At 39.2% G+C, this 18,142-nt stretch overlaps 1 protein-coding gene across 1 annotated transcript; it reads right to left on the bottom strand.

The window, feature by feature from the left end:
• Positions 1–3,362: 3,362 nt before the first annotated feature.
• On the bottom strand, positions 3,363–17,802 carry pi4k2b (phosphatidylinositol 4-kinase type 2 beta). The gene is made up of 11 exons (XM_058077635.1): positions 17,264–17,802; positions 15,185–15,336; positions 13,227–13,307; positions 13,015–13,134; positions 12,751–12,882; positions 11,153–11,306; positions 10,986–11,047; positions 7,327–7,429; positions 6,907–7,040; positions 6,717–6,776; positions 3,363–5,432 (listed from the first exon to the last, which is right to left on the bottom strand). The coding sequence occupies exons 1-11, from the start codon at positions 17,616–17,618 to the stop codon at positions 5,259–5,261; spliced, it is 1,527 nt and encodes a 508-aa protein (XP_057933618.1). The 5' UTR covers positions 17,619–17,802; the 3' UTR covers positions 3,363–5,258.
• Positions 17,803–18,142: the final 340 nt, after the last annotated feature.

Below are 18,142 nucleotides of genomic sequence, written 5' to 3'. Positions count from 1 at the left end.
ATGCAAATTCATGCACATATACACACACCCACGCGGAGGTCACATCATGGAAATGTCACTGAATTATTTAAAATCCTACAAAATGCTTGGAGGTGGGGGGGGGGGGGGGGGGCGCTAAAGAAAAATGCTGCAGATAGGCTTTGGAAAAGAGACATAAGAGTACAGAGGGAGAGAAATAGAAAGCATGAGTCAGCAGTCTGCCAGAAAGAAGGAGTTGAGAAACAGAGGAAGGCCTCGCAGGATTAGTCATCTCTGGAACTCTGACAAAAGAATTTCTGGCCTCACTTTACTCCGTGTGTGTGTGTCTGTGTGTGTGTGTGTGTGTGTGTGTGTGTGTGTGTGTGTGTGTGTGTGTGTGTGTGTGTGTGTGTGTGTGTGTGTGTGTGTGAGGGGGTGTCATTTTGAGGCCATCCAGCTTTTAGGAATTTGGGTTAAAAAAAAAAAAGCAAGTAAAGCACACCGGTCTTTCTTTGCTAAAAACAAAATGAATACTTTGACTTGGCGCATACAGTACTACAGTATTTTGGTGTATTGTACTGAGATTGAGAGGAAGGTAATTATTTGTGTTGTTCATTCATTCATTCATTTTCTACCACTTTTTCCTCACGAGGGTCGCGGGGGTGCTGGAGGGCACATATAGACAAACAACCATTCACACTCACATTCATACCTATGGACAATTTGGAGTCGCTAATTAACCTAGCATGTTTTTGGAATGTGGGAGGAAACCGGAGTACCCGGAGAAAACCCACGCATGCACGGGGAGAACATGCAAACTCCACACAGAGATGGCCGAGGGTGGAATTGAACCCTGGTCTCCTAGCTCTGGGGTCTGCGCGCTAACCACTTGACCGCCGTGCCACCCGTATTATTGTATTGTATTCATTATTTCATTTTTTCATAATTTTAATAATATAATACTACTAATAATACAAATGTTACATGGGCCAACATGGTATGTCCTGTATAGTTTTCCAATGAATGTGCATGAAACCCTTCCAGAAGTGGAGAGACGGCACAGATTACAGAGTCCCCAACATATGGACCTACTTAGTGTTTTCCAAGACTGATTGACCAGTCATGGAACCACGTTTTAAAGACATGTTGCCTTTGTTTGCCTTACACTGTGTCACAGCCTTGCGTGTGTTTGCGTGTGTGTGTGACTCAGCCAATGCAGACGGACAGGAGCAGTTAGGGCCTGTACTCCCGTACTGTTGCTAAACAGTCCAATTCTGTCATTCTGTCACGTCAGATGTCTCAGTCTGTAGACTCTGCCTCAGAGATCCTCCATTGCATAACCGTATCCCTGAATAGCACGTTTCTTTCCCATGCAGGTGGATATTGGATACTTTGGAACCACACACAGTACATGTGCATTAGTGGCACTCGTACAGTACCTGGATCACGATGTGACCACCATCATGCTTCACTGTAGGTAAGACATAATCTATTTTTAATACAAATAATTTCTAAACAGGCGGCACGGTGGTCAAGTGGTTAGCGCGCAGACCTCACGGCTAGGAGACCAGTGTTCAATTCCACCCTCGGCCATCTGTGTGGAGTTTCCCCGTGAATGCGTGCGTTTTCACTCCGGTTTCCTCCCACATTCCAAAAACATGCTAGGTTAATTGGTATGAATGTGAGTGTGAATGGTTGTTTGTCTATATGTGTCCTGTGACTGGCTGGCCACCAGTCCAGGGTGTACCCCGCCTCTCGCCCAAAGACAGCTGGGATAGGCTCCAGCACCCCCGCAACCCTCGTGAGGAAAAGCAGTAGAAAATGAATGAATGAATGAATGTATGTGAATAACGCTAGGAGACCAGGGTTCAATTCCACCCTCGGGCCAATCTCTGTGTGGAGTTTGCATGTTCTCCCCGTGCATGCGTGGGTTTTCTCCGGGTACTCCGGTTTCCTCCCACATTCCAAAAACATGCTAGGTTAATTGGCGACTCCAAATTGTCCATAGGTATGAATGTGAGTGTGAATGGTTGTTTGTCTATATGTGCCCTGTGATTGGCTGGCCACCAGTCCAGGGTGTACCTGACATCTCGCCTGTAGACAGCTGGGATAGGTTCCAGCACCCCCGCGACCCTCGTGAGGGAGAAAATGAATGAATGAATGAATGAATGTGAATAACAACTAGTTAAAACACAACTTTGGGTGGGAGGGTGGGTCACATTAGTTGTGGTTAATCATCCCTTAGTATGATGAACTCTGGAACGTTCCTGGAACCAGTTCTGATGGTTGCCATCCATGTGTGGGATGGAATTAAACGTGATGAGGAAGTAAATGCATTGTGCAGTGGAGCACCGTCAATAGTGGAAAATAAAATTGTCCAAAATGGGACGCCCTCGCCCGGCGCTGCACACCATGCAGCAGTCACACCGATGACTCGTTTGGTCGAACGCAAAAACAAATGCTGCAGGAATTAACAGTCGCCACTTGACAAAGCGGACTCGACATCACATGGACCCTATAAAATTCATAGTTATTCACAATCTTCAGCAGTAGAAAGGGAGAGGGATGGCGGCGGGATGTTTTTTCAGTGAAAAAAGGCAATTTGGGTTGAACAATAGGGGCCCTGGGATTGACCTCTGCGGAACGCCACATTTCTATTTTAAGACTTTGATTACATTTTATCCTATTTTATCCAGATTTTTCAATTTTATCTTCTTTATTTTATCTTTCTTTCTTCTTCCTTAACACTGCACTAAGTTTATAGTGTCATTACTTTGTTGATATAAATGATAATAATGATAAATAATGCATTTTTCAGGAGTATTTCCGCCTTCCAAGATCATATTTGCATACACTAAAAATACCAGAGAGAAACCATTTCGGCCATGCAAAAAAATCTTGTGAATTCCATTTTGAGATTATTAAAAGAAATTATGAATGCGATACTAAATGCCAATAGCAACATGGCATGTCTTGTATGGTTTTGCAATTAATGAATTAATGCTTAAATAAATACTGTATATTGTAATTGTGAAATTGAAAAACATAATATTTTTATCCACAAGATGGCAGTGTGAGCTTATTAAAAGCTGATTTTTTTTAATTAAATTTTTATTAATTTTATTACATTTATTTAAAATTAATTAATTTAATTAAATTTATTAAAAGCTCCACATTGAATAAAAAAATATTACATTTTCCCTTTTTTGTTGTTTTTTCTACTATGTATGTATGATATTTGTTGAACAAAAATACTGTCACCACATTACGTAACTTACAGAGAAAGCTTGTTGAAAAGAAAAACCAAAATATATTAAAATTGTACAGTACAAGATATTCTACTTTGGACCACAAACAGAAAAATAACAAAAAGTGTCCAAGAAAAGAAAAAACATTACACAATATTTCCCAAAGTTTATTTATTTTGTTAAATATACAGCTCTGCTCATACAATCGTTATGTTGCAATAAAAACGTCAAGATGCATACATATAAGAAAACACCATGGCGCTCACCCTCCTCTTTATGTAGTATTCCACAAGGGGTGCATGCTGCAGTGTAAATACACGTCCAAAAAACCACATACATTCAGATCGTTTTTAATAGCATTTACTCGTATTGAAATGTTTTTCGGAAAAGATTCCTAACAAGAATCAAAGAGTAGAAAGAGTAAACATTACATTCAAGCAACACAGTTTATCCCAAGTCCTCCGATGGAGGTTCATATTCAAGTTTCAACAACGGTATTTTTTCTTCAAGGTTCTGAAAACTCCTTCTGCAGTTTTGGCAGTAGCGAGTGTTGGAGACACAGGCTTTGTGTTTGTTCTACAGATTTCACAAAGGACTGCTGGGTTAAGGGCAACTCACTTAAGTGGAACTAGTCATACACTCACATTTTAAAAAGGTATTCATAAAAAAGGCAAACAAAGTGACTGTTTTTGGATTTTATATTCTCAAAATGCACTTTCTGGTGCAATGATGGTGGACCAAAAGGGTGGGGTTATTTTTAGTGGAGCATGTAAGTGCTGTATATACTTGGAGTAACTGCAAAAACAACAGAAAAAACTCATTTGTGTGTCTAAACCAGGGGTGGGCAAACTACGGCCCGGGGGCCACATCCGGCCCGCCAAGTGTTTGAATACGGCCCGCCCGTTCTTTCCAAAGTATTTCATTTAAAGTCAACATACAAGCTGGCATCATGGCTTGAGACGACATTTTCATGGTTTGGCGGTTTTATCAATTTCGTTATTTGATGCGGTCTGTTGTTTACAAAGTGAAAAAAGGGACACTAGCACATAATAATAATAATAATAATATTAAATAATAAATTTATTCTTATTATTATAAATTTATAACGCACTTTACATCAAATAAATGATCTCAAAGTGCACATAAGGCACATAATAATAATAATAAAAATAATAATAATATAAAATAATAACAAATAATATAAAATAATACTAAATTTATTCTTCTTATAAATTTATAATGCACTTTACATCATAATAATAATAATAAAATAATAATATAAAATAATAATAACAAATAATATCAAATAATAATAAATTTACTCTTATTATTATAAATTTATAACGCACTTTACATCAAATAAATGATCTTAAAGTGCACACATAGCAGATTACATAACACTTTTACAGATACAATAATTTCGTTATTTGATGTGGTCTGTTATTTACAAAGTGCTCCTGAAAAAAGGGACACAGGCATATAATAATAATAATAATACAAATAATAATAATAATAACAAATAATACAAATAATAATAATAACAAATAATAATAATAAAAATAATAATAAATTTATTATTATAAATTTATAACTTACTTTACATCAAATAAATGATCTCAAAGTGCCCATAAAGCAGATTGCATGACACTTTTACAGATACAATAATTCCAGCTGGACTGTTACGTGTAAAATATTGAGTCTGCCCCCCGTCAATTTTGTTAAATGAATGCGGCCCGCCAGTCAAAAGGTTTGCCCACCCCTGGTCTAAACAAAGACAAGCCATATAAAGTAGCATCCAATTGAGTAACCATGGCAAAAACTCCAAACTTTCTCTGAGACGCGAGCGTTCTCTGCAATCACATCACTATGCTGGGTGCAAGCTGAAGCTCTAGTTCTTCAAAAAAAAAACATTCTTCATTAGAGAGATCTTTCTTACATCAAGTTAAATATCATCCGTTTCCCTCACTTTCTGCAACTGGGACAAAATTTTCCGAAGAAAAAAAAATAAAACACAAAAAAAGAAAACCCCACAGTGGCTGATGTTCCTACTCTCTACCAAGAAGAGAAAAAAGGACGTTTGCAGTGGAAGGTCTGAGTGAAGGCGTTTCCCAGTGTGACCACACGACCCTGACCGCCTGATCGGCTGCGCTCCACCACCACTCTGGGCATCTGCACCAGCTGGAGCGGGCTCTTGCCGTCCTTGAGTGCCTGGGTGAGGTTCAGCACCTGATGCAGGCAGGGTTCAAGTCAATGACGCACAGGGAGGACCACAATCAGGCAGGAGAAGAAACTTTATTTTAAATATAAATAAAAGTCCAGCAAGATGAGTTATTGTGACAGGCCTACTAAACAATTTCTTATTTTATTCAACTTTTATTTATATTTTAAATATTATATTATATTATATTTTATAAATATTTATATTTTAAATATTTTATTTAAAATATAAATAAAAGTTGAATAAAATAAGAAATTGTAAGTCCAGTAAGATGAGTTATTGTGACAGGCCTACTGAACAATTTATTATTTTATTCAACTTTTATTTATATTTTAAATATTACATTATATTATATTTTATAAATATTTATATTTTAAATATTTTATTTAAAATATAAATAAAAGTTGAATAAAATAAGAAATTGTAAGTCCAGTAAGATGAGTTATTGTGACAGGCCTACTAAACAATTTATTTTATTCAACTTGTATTTATATTTTAAATATTTATATTTAATATAATATAATATAATATAATATAATATAATATAATATAATATAATATAATATAATATAATATAATATAATATAATATAATATAATATAATATAATATAATATTATATTATATTATATTATATTATATTATATTATATTATATTATATTATATTATATTATATTATGGGTTAGTGTTAGGGTTATATTATATTATATAAATATTTATATTTATATTTTAGATATTTTATTTAAAATATAAATAAAAGTTGAATACAATAAGAAATTGTAAGTCCAGTAAGATGAGTTATTGTGACAGGCCTACTAAACAATTTATTATTTTATTCAACTTGTATTTATATTTTAAATATTTTTATTTTATATTATATTATATTATATATTTATATTAAATTTTATATTTATATTTTATAAATATTTATATTTTATATTTATATGTTATAAATATTTGTATTATATTATTGTATATTTTATTTTATTATATATTTTATATTTATATTTTATAAATATTTATATTTTATAAATATTTATATTTTAAATATTCTATTTAAAATATAAATAAAAGTTGAATAAAATAATAAATTGTTTAGTAGGCCCTGTCACAATAACACATCTTGCTGGATGATAATTGTCCTACAAATGACTGCCGACTGTCAACATGACTTTTAGACCATTTTATCATGAATCTAATGATAACATTCCCACATTGATTATAAGAAAAAGAGACAATAAACTGAACAGACACAACAGAAGAAAGATGATTAAAAAAATGCAACAACTCACCTGGCCCCTCATGACGGACATCTGTCTCTCAAACATGGTCTTGTCAAAACCTTTATCTCTCTGACAAGGCGGAAAGAAATTAATATTAGTGACGGTACATCTTTACTGTTTGTAGGTAAAACTCCATACGGTCGGCTCTCTATTGTTCAACTTCATAAAAAAGTGTGAAACATGTCTTACTGCTTCGTACCTTAAACATCTCATAGAGGTCCTCACAGAGGTCCTGCACAAAATTCATGTCTGAGAGACGGGACAGCACCAACTCTCTGGTCTCATGGGAGAAGGCCACCTTGGCCTGGGGGAGCCACGCCCAGTGAAAGGGGTCTTGGATGCAGGACAGAAATCATGAGCTCACAGTACTTCAATGTCTAAGTTGTATATATTCTGAATATACAGCTTAAACACAAAATATACATAGAAAAAGTATGTGCATTGTCACTGAAATACAGCAGAAGTAAAGTCAATTATACATGACAAATAAATGGGATTAAAAAACACTGTACATATGTATTACTATTAATCATTTTTAATTTCACTTAATCATGCCGTCATATAGAATATAAATCAATAACTGTGATTATGAATGGATGCTCCGTAAGCGCCAACATACAGGCTCTCCATTCATCGGGGTGTTTGAAGGGAAAGGCCAGGCCGTTGTCGATGGCCGCTATCTTGATGCAAGTCTCCGGACTGTTCTCCGGCCACTCTGGAACCTGCGGCGAGAGGAGAGAGACTGAATGATTAACGACTGACGCCGCCATCATTTATTGATCTTAGTCCAAAGGGCTGATTAACTAGCCGGATAGATGACAGCCTCGTGCTTGTTAATCAATAGGCGGCAAATAATGATTGATGGCTGGTAGTCCCGACAGAATCAGAAGGCTCACTTTGATGTATTCCGACATTTATAGGGATGTATCATACATTTATAGTATTTGGGACTGGCAAAATACAAATGTCAATCAGACTTTTTTTTTTATTTATCTGCTTGGTGGCAACCAGAAAAGGTAGAATTACTTCAAGTTTGTTAACTAAAACGGTTGCAGAAAAAATAAACGGATGAGTACTGCCGCTGATTACATCATAGACATTCGTACTCATGCAATGTATTAATAATATCGTACGATAATCGCAAAATATACGCAAACAGAGGCACGCTAACTGGGGCGTGATGCTAGCTCAGGTTGCGCTGAGAAATATTAAAAATATTTGAAATATGAAAGAAAGTTGCTTATCTCCGACACAGGGTGGCACGGTGGTCGAGTGGTTAGCGCTCAGACCTCACAGCTAGGAGACAAGGGTTCAATTCCAGCCTCGACCATCTCTGTGTGGAGTTTGCATGGTTTTCCTCCGGTTTCCTCCCACATTCCAAAAACATGCTAGGTTAATTGGCGACTCCAAATTGTCCATAGGTATGAATGTGAGTGTGAATGGTTGTTTGTCTATATGTGCCCTGTGATTTTTTTTATTTATCTGCTTGGTGGCAACCAGAAAAGGTAGAATTACTTCAAGTTTGTTAACTAAAACGGTTGCAGAAAAAATAAACGTATGAGTACTGCCGCTGATTACACAATAGACATTCGTACTCATGCAATGTATTAATAATATCGTACGATAATCGGAAAATATACGCAAACAGAGGCACGCTAACTGGGGCGTGATGCTAGCTCAGGTTGCACTGAGAAATATGAAAATATTTGAAATATGAAATAAAGTTGCTTATCTCCAATACAGGGCGGCACGGTGGTCGTGTGGTTAGCGCTCAGACCTCATAGCTAGGAGACAAGGGTTCAATTCCAGCCTCGACCATCTCTGTGTGGAGTTTGCATGGTTTTCTCTGGGTACTCTGGTTTCCTCCCACATTCCAAAAACATGCTAGGTTAATTGGCGACTCCAAATTGTCCATAGGTATGAATGTGAGTGTGAATGGTTGTTTGTCTATATGTGCCCTGTGATTTTTTTTATTTATCTGCTTGGTGGCAACCATAAAAGGTAGAATTACTTCAAGTTTGTTAACTAAAACGGTTGCAGAAAAAATAAACGGATGAGTACTGCCGCTGATTACATCATAGACATTCGTACTCATGCAATGTATTAATAATATCGTACGATAATCGCAAAATATACGCAAACAGAGGCACGCTAACTGGGGCGTGATGCTAGCTCAGGTTGCGCTGAGAAATATTAAAAATATTTGAAATATGAAAGAAAGTTGCTTATCTCCGACACAGGGTGGCACGGTGGTCGAGTGGTTAGCGCTCAGACCTCACAGCTAGGAGACAAGGGTTCAATTCCAGCCTCGACCATCTCTGTGTGGAGTTTGCATGGTTTTCCTCCGGTTTCCTCCCACATTCCAAAAACATGCTAGGTTAATTGGCGACTCCAAATTGTCCATAGGTATGAATGTGAGTGTGAATGGTTGTTTGTCTATATGTGCCCTGTGATTTTTTTTATTTATCTGCTTGGTGGCAACCAGAAAAGGTAGAATTACTTCAAGTTTGTTAACTAAAACGGTTGCAGAAAAAATAAACGTATGAGTACTGCCGCTGATTACACAATAGACATTCGTACTCATGCAATGTATTAATAATATCGTACGATAATCGGAAAATATACGCAAACAGAGGCACGCTAACTGGGGCGTGATGCTAGCTCAGGTTGCACTGAGAAATATGAAAATATTTGAAATATGAAATAAAGTTGCTTATCTCCAATACAGGGCGGCACGGTGGTCGTGTGGTTAGCGCTCAGACCTCATAGCTAGGAGACAAGGGTTCAATTCCAGCCTCGACCATCTCTGTGTGGAGTTTGCATGGTTTTCTCTGGGTACTCTGGTTTCCTCCCACATTCCAAAAACATGCTAGGTTAATTGGCGACTCCAAATTGTCCATAGGTATGAATGTGAGTGTGAATGGTTGTTTGTCTATATGTGCCCTGTGATTTTTTTTATTTATCTGCTTGGTGGCAACCATAAAAGGTAGAATTACTTCAAGTTTGTTAACTAAAACGGTTGCAGAAAAAATAAACGGATGAGTACTGCAGCTGATTACACCATAGACAGTACTCATGCAATGTATTGATAATATCGTACAATAATCGGAAAATATACGCAAACAGAGGCACGCTAACTGACGGCGTGATGCTAGCTCAGGTTGCGCTGTACCACGTTCCAAAATGTAGCAGCCTTTGTTGTGGTCCATTTTGAAATATGACATAAAGTTGCTTATCTCCGATGCGGGGCGGCACGGCGGTCGAGTGGTTAGCGCGCAGACCTCACAGCTAAGAGACAAGGGTGGAATTGAATCCTTGTTCGATGTGACCACCATCATGCTTGACTGTAGGTAAGACACAATTGTGACACAATCTCTTTTTAATACAAATAATTTCAAAACAGGCGGCACGGCGGTCGAGTGGTTAGCACGCAGACTTCACAGCTAGAGACAAGGGTTCAATTCCACCCTCGGCCATCTCTGTGTGGAGTTTGCATGTTCTCCTCGTGCATGTGTGGGTTTTCTCCGGGTACTCCGGTTTCCTCCCACATTCCAAAAACATGCTAGGTTAATTGGCCGCTCCAAATTGTCCATAGGTATGAATGTGAGTGTGAATGGTTGTTTGTCTATATGTGCCCTGTGATTGGCTGGCCACCAGTCCAGGGTGTACCCCGCCTCTCGCCTGAAGACAGCTGGGATAGGCTCCAGCACCCCCGCGACCCTCGTGAGGAAAAAGCGGTTGAAAATGAATGAATGAATTTCAGACCTCACAGCTAGGAGACCAGGGTTCAATTCCACCCTCGGCCATCTCTGTGTGGAGTTTGCATGTTCTCCTCGTGCATTCGTAGGTTTTCTCCAGGTACTCCGGTTTCCTCCCACATTCCAAAAACATGCTAGGTTAATTGGCGACACCAAATTGTCCATAGGTATGAATGTGAGTGTGAATGGTTGTTTGTCTATATGTGCCCTGTGATTGGCTGGCCACCAGTCCGGGGTGTACCCCGCCTCTCGCCTAAAGACAGCTGGGATAGCTGACCCTTGTGAGGAAAAAGCGGTAGAAAATGATGATTATTTTGTGTTATGTTCTAAATCTGCGAATAAATGTAGTTACTTTGTCATAAAAAAATATTTTTTTCCTGTATTGTTCTTGTTGTTTCATCAACAAAACCCTAACGTAGTGAGGGATGACTGTATTAAGCATGTACATTATTTTGTATGTGCCTATAAAGTCCAGTTAAAGTCTAAAAGTAAACCTGAATAGCTCAATTTTCAGCGTTACCTTCAGTCCCTCGCCATCTCCTGGGTTCTCGTACTTGATCAACCAGTTGTCATTCCCCCGATCTGAGGATTGAGCGAGACGGTGATCAGCAAAACAAAAAAAAAAAGGTTCATTTGGAGCCACGTTAGCTCTTATCCCATATATCAACAGAGACACGCCCTCCTCACCTGTGTTTCGGATGACATAATCAAGCACCACCAGCCGCTCAAACTGGGACTGGAGCTGCTTCCTGATGTTCTCGGGCAGAGGTTCCGCCTCGAAGCGTCTCAGCCAATAGTCGGCTTCGCGGTAGCCCTCCACAAAGAGCTGAAATGAGCCCACCTGAGCGACACACATTGGCAGTTGAACAAGTGTTTATTGTTTATTGTCTATTGTGCATGTGGAATTACGTCAAAAGTAAGAAATGTCAAAACTTCCTCGTTCTACTTCCTGACAACTCGCCTGGCTGGATATACAAAGTACACAATCCAATACAAGAGCTGCAGCAGTAGTTCTACTACATTACCAGTTATCTTATTTTAAATCAATAAGATGAGTAATTATTAAAAAAGAGCTTGTTGTGTGTTGGTTTGTGTCAACCTACTAAAGTGTATACATACTAATGGCTTCTACTCCAAAGAGAGGAAAATCAACGATATAGGTGAATAAAAAAATTTAAAAAAGAACACTATTTATAGCAATGATGGCTAATGATTCTACTGACTAAAATAAAAATACACATTTTATTTCAGGCAAGATTAAAATAGACACTGTGGAGTGACTCTTTCAGTCAACACAGCTAGGTCTCAATCAGCATATCATGTACTAGTACAATTAGTAATAGTACATTTTTACATGTTTTAGTATTTACGCGGGCGGTACGGCGGTCGAGTGGTTAGCGCGCAGACCTCACAGCTAGGAGAACCAGTTTGCATGTTCTCCCCGTGCATGCGTAGGTTTTCTCCGGGTACTCCGGTTTCCTCCCACATTCCAAAAAAACATGCTAGGTTAATTATTGTCCATAGGTATGAATGTGAGTGTGAATGGTTGTTTGACTATATGTGCGCTGTGATTGGCTGGCGACCAGTCCAGGGTGTAACCCCGCCTCTCGCCCGAAGACAGCTGGGATAGGCTCCAGCACCCCCGTGACCCTCGTGAGGAAAAAGCGGTCGAAATAAATGAATGAATGTTTTTGATACGGCCACATAGCTGGGAGACCCAAGTTCAATTCCACCCTCGGGCCATCTCTGTGTGGAGTTTGACAGCTGGGATAGGCTCCAGCACGCCCGCGGCCCTCGTGAGGATAAGCGGGACAAAATGAATGAATGTTTTTGATACAATGTACCCATTTTAACACATAATTAATTTTAATAGTTGGATGAATGTTGTCAATATTGATTATCAACCAGCCCTGTGATTGGCTGGCGACCGGTCCAGGGTGTAACCCCGCCTCTCGCCCGAAGACAGCTGGGATAGGCGAAGGAAAAAGCGGTAGAAAATGAATGAATGAATGAAGTATTTATGCTTCACCGATGTGTTCATTGATCATCTTACATGATACTTCATTAGCGGTGAAGGACGATAAATGTTATACTTCAAATGGGTTCAGTTAAGCGTATGAAAGCGGCGGTTCGAGAGCTGATTCTTGTCTAATAAGGCCATCAGTCACTTCTATTGCAAATGAAAATAATAGAACATTGTGTAGTCTAGAATATAAAATATAAATATTGTTGATATATTGTTAATATATTGATAATATTGTAAATATAAATATAAAAATTGTTACCTTCGGTGGCAGACCCACTCTGTGAAAGCGCCGTCCCACTTTGGGAACTTTCTCCAAAGCATACTTCTTCCCTCTGGATTTGGCTCTATCGATGGCACTGTAATGGAACGTCTCACTAGCCAAATACACCACCTGATAGATCGGGGGGGGGGGGGGGGGGGGGGGGGGGGTAGTGCAAAGAGTGCCCAGTTCACTTTCTGCAGCCAGAAACAGTAAACAAATGACAATACCATATAAAGATGTACACAATGTATAAGGGACAACCTTGGTTTTCGGCACAACGCCCAAGCCGAGTTTGCTATCAACCAACGAAGCGGCAGCCTCCGAGAGGTAACCCTGGTTTGGCAACAAGCACCCTCGCCCAAAACAACATGGACAGCAGAGCTACAGAAAAAAGACAAGTACAGCGGTGATGTATCCGTTTCCATCTGATTTATATATTATTACTCAGATATTAAACATTCAGCACAGCGTACCTTGTGAAAGTATTTGGTCCATTTAGGATTGAGGTGACCGTAGGGCTCTTCTGACTTTGGTTTGAAAACACCGATGACTGTCTGTGAAAGAAGAATGATTTAAGTCTACTTCCATTTGGTGTATTATTCAAAACTAAGAGCACAGGCGGATAAATGTGGAGCTTTTAAGCTCGGCACGTATCGAAAGAAAATACCAATAGGTCAAGTTATACCCACTCCATTTTCGTGCACAGTCATTTTGTGTGTTATTGGTGCCTGCTGCATTAAACAGCAAGAATACATACAGTATAAAGTGGTACCTCAGTTAACGTTTTTTGGTTGACATCCATAATTTCAGCAAATCTTTTGACTTGGCTTGCGTTCGCCCGCATGGTTAGCATGCAACTGGGGCGTGTAACAAACTGCTGTATCTGTGCTTGGTTTGTTTACGCAGCCATCTTGGATCACGGCCCAAGACACAATACTCACAATACTTCATAGTTCAGTACATGGTATCAGTACATGTAATGCAATAATATGGCGAAAATAATGGAACCTAGCGTGGATGACTACTGTCCATGCATTTTTTTCAGTGAGTGCGACAAACTCTAAAATAAGCCGCTACGAGTCCAAAGGATGGCATCCATGTACTACTAAAGTATGTACTACTACCAAAGACAAATATGCCTCCAAACGAAGGGCGCCCACTAGAGGTAAAATTATGTTAAATGCTAATTTCTCAATTTCTGAAATGTTCGCCCGCCCGCGTGGTTAGCATGCAACTGGGGCGTGTAACAAACTGCTGTATCTGTGCTTGGTTTGTTTACGCAGCCATCTTGGATCACGGCCCAAGACACAATACTCACAATACTTCATAGTTCAGTACATGATATCAGTACATGTTATCAGTACATGTAATGCAATAATATGGCAAAAATAATGGAGGGCCCAAGCATTAAATAAGCCGCTATGAGTCCAAAGGATGGCATCCATGTACTACTAAAATATGTACTACAGTAAACCTCGGATATATCGGATTCAATTGTTCCCACTGGTTTTGTCCGATATAAGCGAAATCCGTTATATGCGTATACCGGAAAATGTCAGTTTTACGCATATATCGGATTTATATCCGGTATATGCGTAAATCGGATTTTATCTGTTATAAAAAGGCACTTCCTTGACTATGTTTCCAATGTACCTGGACGCGCAGGCAACGCTGCAAACGACGTCGTATAGCGGCCTGTCACGATTCGGCGAATCGGAGCGCCATGATGCGGTCATCCGATATATGCGAGGGAAATTTAATGGAAATGCATTGGAACGGGACTGGAGATTTTGTCCGAAATAGGCGAAATCCGTTATAAAAAATCCGATATATGCAATGAATTTTTATTGGAAATGCATTACAGAAAAATCGGTTCTTTTTTATCTGTCCGTTGTGAGCGAATTTCCGATATATCCGAGTCCGATATATCCGAGGTTTACTGTACTACTAAAGACAAACATGCTTCCAAACGAAGGGCGCCCACTAGAGGTAAAATTATGTTAAATGCTAATTTCTCAATTTCATGTCAGGCTTGTGGCATTGTTATTTGTAAAACAATTATTATTGTCCGTAAAATGTGTTTTATGTTTAAATTGTTGGGTGTCTGGAACAGATTAATTGGATTTACATTATTTTCTATGGGAAAATTTGCTTTGGTTAGTGTCCGTTTTGGTTTCAGTCAGACCTTCTGTAATGGAATAATGATGCTAACCAAGGCACCACTGTAAATTCTTATTTCTTGTAAATTCACAAATTTACAAATTCTTGTAAATTCTTCTTATTCTTAAGTATTCCCCACGTTTTCAGTGAAGCCATCTGGGCTGTGATTTGGGCATGAAAGGTGCTTTATAAAGTTTTCGTAATTATATGTTTCACCCCCAGTCTCTTGCTTTCTTCAACCTATCTGACATTCATGTCACCAAATCCTCACCCCCTTTGGCTCTTTGACGAAGTAACTCCCACTGGAACCCTGGGAAATCCTTTCCGGAAAGACACCGCTCTCAATGGCTTGTTCCGCCCTTTGGATAATATCTGCAAACTCGGGATCACCAGGGAAATGGTTGAAGGCCTCATTGTTGGTACCTAAAAGGTGAAAATTGTTAATTCCTTTTAAGTGGTGTTTTAGGTGGAGTCAATGCTGAGACATATGGATGGAGTCCTGCACGCTCATGGAAGTCATATACAAATTTTTATTCTTCTTACCAGGGCACACTGACTTTATACTATGATATTTTTGTAGCTTGTTTGTGTTTTCAAAGGAAAATGTAATTTCTATCTGACTTTATTTTGGTATGCTACGAGACTTTTGTCCATGCACAATTTGACCTTTTGATTCTGATTAAGTACAAAAAAAAAAATAATAATACAACACTTTATTTTGCTGTAATATGCATAATATAGAAACTTTTGCCTTTCACATATTCTGTTTATGATTCCAAATAAAGCGACTTTTGTCAGGCACTGTAGGACTCCAACTGAAGGGGCCATGAAGTGTTCAAATAAGCAAGTGAAAAATGAAGCTTAGACCATCAGACTGAAAGATAATATGATAACATGAAATAGAGCGTGAGAGTGGGACAGATTCATTACATAAACACACGTCAGCAGTGTGTATAATTGTATTGCATCTGTTCTCTATTGGACTCCAACAGCCCAGACGCAGGCACTCTCAACCAAAATTCTGAATTTGATCAAAATATTGATTAACAATTCAGCTAAGCAACTAGTTAAAGGGGACAACAGTGGGGAAGAAAGATGATTATGATGACAATGAAAATGCAACGTTTTCTTGCTGCTATGTACAATATGGCTAAAGCATCAATAACAACATTCATAATGTAACACTGGGGCGGCACGGCGGACTAGTGGTTAGCGCGCAGACCTCACAGCTAGGAGACCAGGGTTCAATTCCACCCTCGGCCATCTCTGTGTGGAGTTTGCATGTTCTCCCCGTGCATGCGTGGGTTTTCTCCGGGTACTCCGGTTTCCTCCCACATTCCAAAAACATGCTAGGTTAATTAGCGACTCCAAATTGTCCATAGGTATGAATGTGAGTGTGAATGGTTGTTTGTCTATATGTGCCCTGTGATTGGCTGGCGACCAGTCCGGGGTGTACCCCGCCTCTCGCCCGAAGACAGCTGGGATAGGCTCCAGCACCCCCCGCAACCCTCGTGATGAAAAGCGGTAGAAAATGAATGAATGAATCTCGAAATGGAATTCGAGGTTTTTTTGCATGGCCAAAATGGTTTCTCTCTGGTATTTTTAGTGTATGCAAAGATGATCTTGGAAGGCGGAAATACTCCTGAAAAATGCATTATTTATCATTATTAACATTTATATCAACAAAGTACTGACACTATAAACTTTGTGCAGTGTTAAGGAAGAAGAAAGAGATAAAATAAAGAAGATAAAATAGAAAGATCTGGATAAAATAGGATAAAATGTAATCAAAGTCATAAAATAGAAATGTGGCGTTCCGCAGAGGTCAATCCCAGGGCCCCTATTGTTCAACCCAAATTGCCTTTTTTAACTGAAAAAACATCTCGTCCCCATCCCTCTCCCTTTTCTACTGCTGAAGATTGTGAATAACTATGAATTTTATTGGGTTTTAGTTTTCATCCTAAATATTTTATAAAGGTTTTACAATGGTGACAATTCAAGCATCAGCTACGTGTTGCTACACGCACGAATTTACATTGTCTTTACACCACGGACACCCGACAATGAGAAATATTTGCAGAAAATGATTAATAAATGTTAATTGTATAAAAAAGTGACATTGGGTAATTCCTCATACACATGATATATAGCAATTTTGCACCGGACTAGTGTGCTAATGTGCTAATGTATTTACTAAAGACCTTTACAGTTATTTTGTTTTCATGCTAACACGTCTACAAACGTGCTGGAAACCGGTGAATACTGTATTAATACCTGTTATACTACCTGTTATTATACCTATTTACGTCACTATCCTAAGATCTCAAAGGCCTTGATTGAGAACGATTACCTGGAGAGGCTAAGGAGTCCTTATCCGACGATGAGCTGTGTCTGTTCCGCTTGCTCCTCTTGTCTCGGGCTCCTCTCGGCGGAGACGAGCCTTCAGTGTGGCACGGAAGCAGCAGAGTGTCTTCACCGGAGCCTTCCGTTTCAAGTTCGATCAAGACGCTTTCACGCGAGTCCGAAATTCGAACAGCGACTCCCGGGGTTGCCTGGAGCCCCGACACTGTCATGTTTTTGTCAAATAAAACGCTCGGAGGTCGCACGGTGTGGAAGTTGGACTCCGGCGTAGACACCTCGGCTGTTGCCGTCACCGCGTCCGACATTGGCTCGCATGTCTCTGCCGGATCGCATTCTGACATCATTGTCGCGCAACTTGTTCACTCTTTAAATTAAATATATCAAACGCTACATTCAGTTGGAGTTGTCAAGAATCCATTCGTGACATTTCAACTATATAACAACGCCCAAAATATTGCTCCGTGGCAGCTTAACTCACCGACAACGCATATCGACTCGAACAGACTGCTGAGCTTCCTGTTTCGCTCAACACGCATGCGCAACAGCGCTTTCGTCACTGTTGCCTTCGAGTGCGCTTTGTAAAATGTAAAACCTTTCACGAACAGTATCGTTTCACCATTGAAATAAATCAAAGCTGATTTCGTAAAGGTTTGATCGAGTCAACGTTTTGTTTATCGACATCTGACAAACATGAATGCAACATTTCGAAAGAAAAAAGTGACGTCAATTGTACGTTAACCGCACACACAACCGTACACACCTGGTCTCGCAGCCAGTGGAATTTTTTTTAAATGGACTACGTATTAGAAAGGTTTCACTTCACTGTGCAAATGCTGGATGAAAGAAAACATCTAAAAGGACTGGGACA

Source organism: Doryrhamphus excisus, chromosome 1 (genome assembly GCF_030265055.1).
Source record: "Doryrhamphus excisus isolate RoL2022-K1 chromosome 1, RoL_Dexc_1.0, whole genome shotgun sequence".
NCBI classification, from domain to species: Eukaryota; Metazoa; Chordata; class Actinopteri; order Syngnathiformes; family Syngnathidae; genus Doryrhamphus; species Doryrhamphus excisus.
This window is presented reverse-complemented; position numbering and strand designations above follow the sequence as displayed.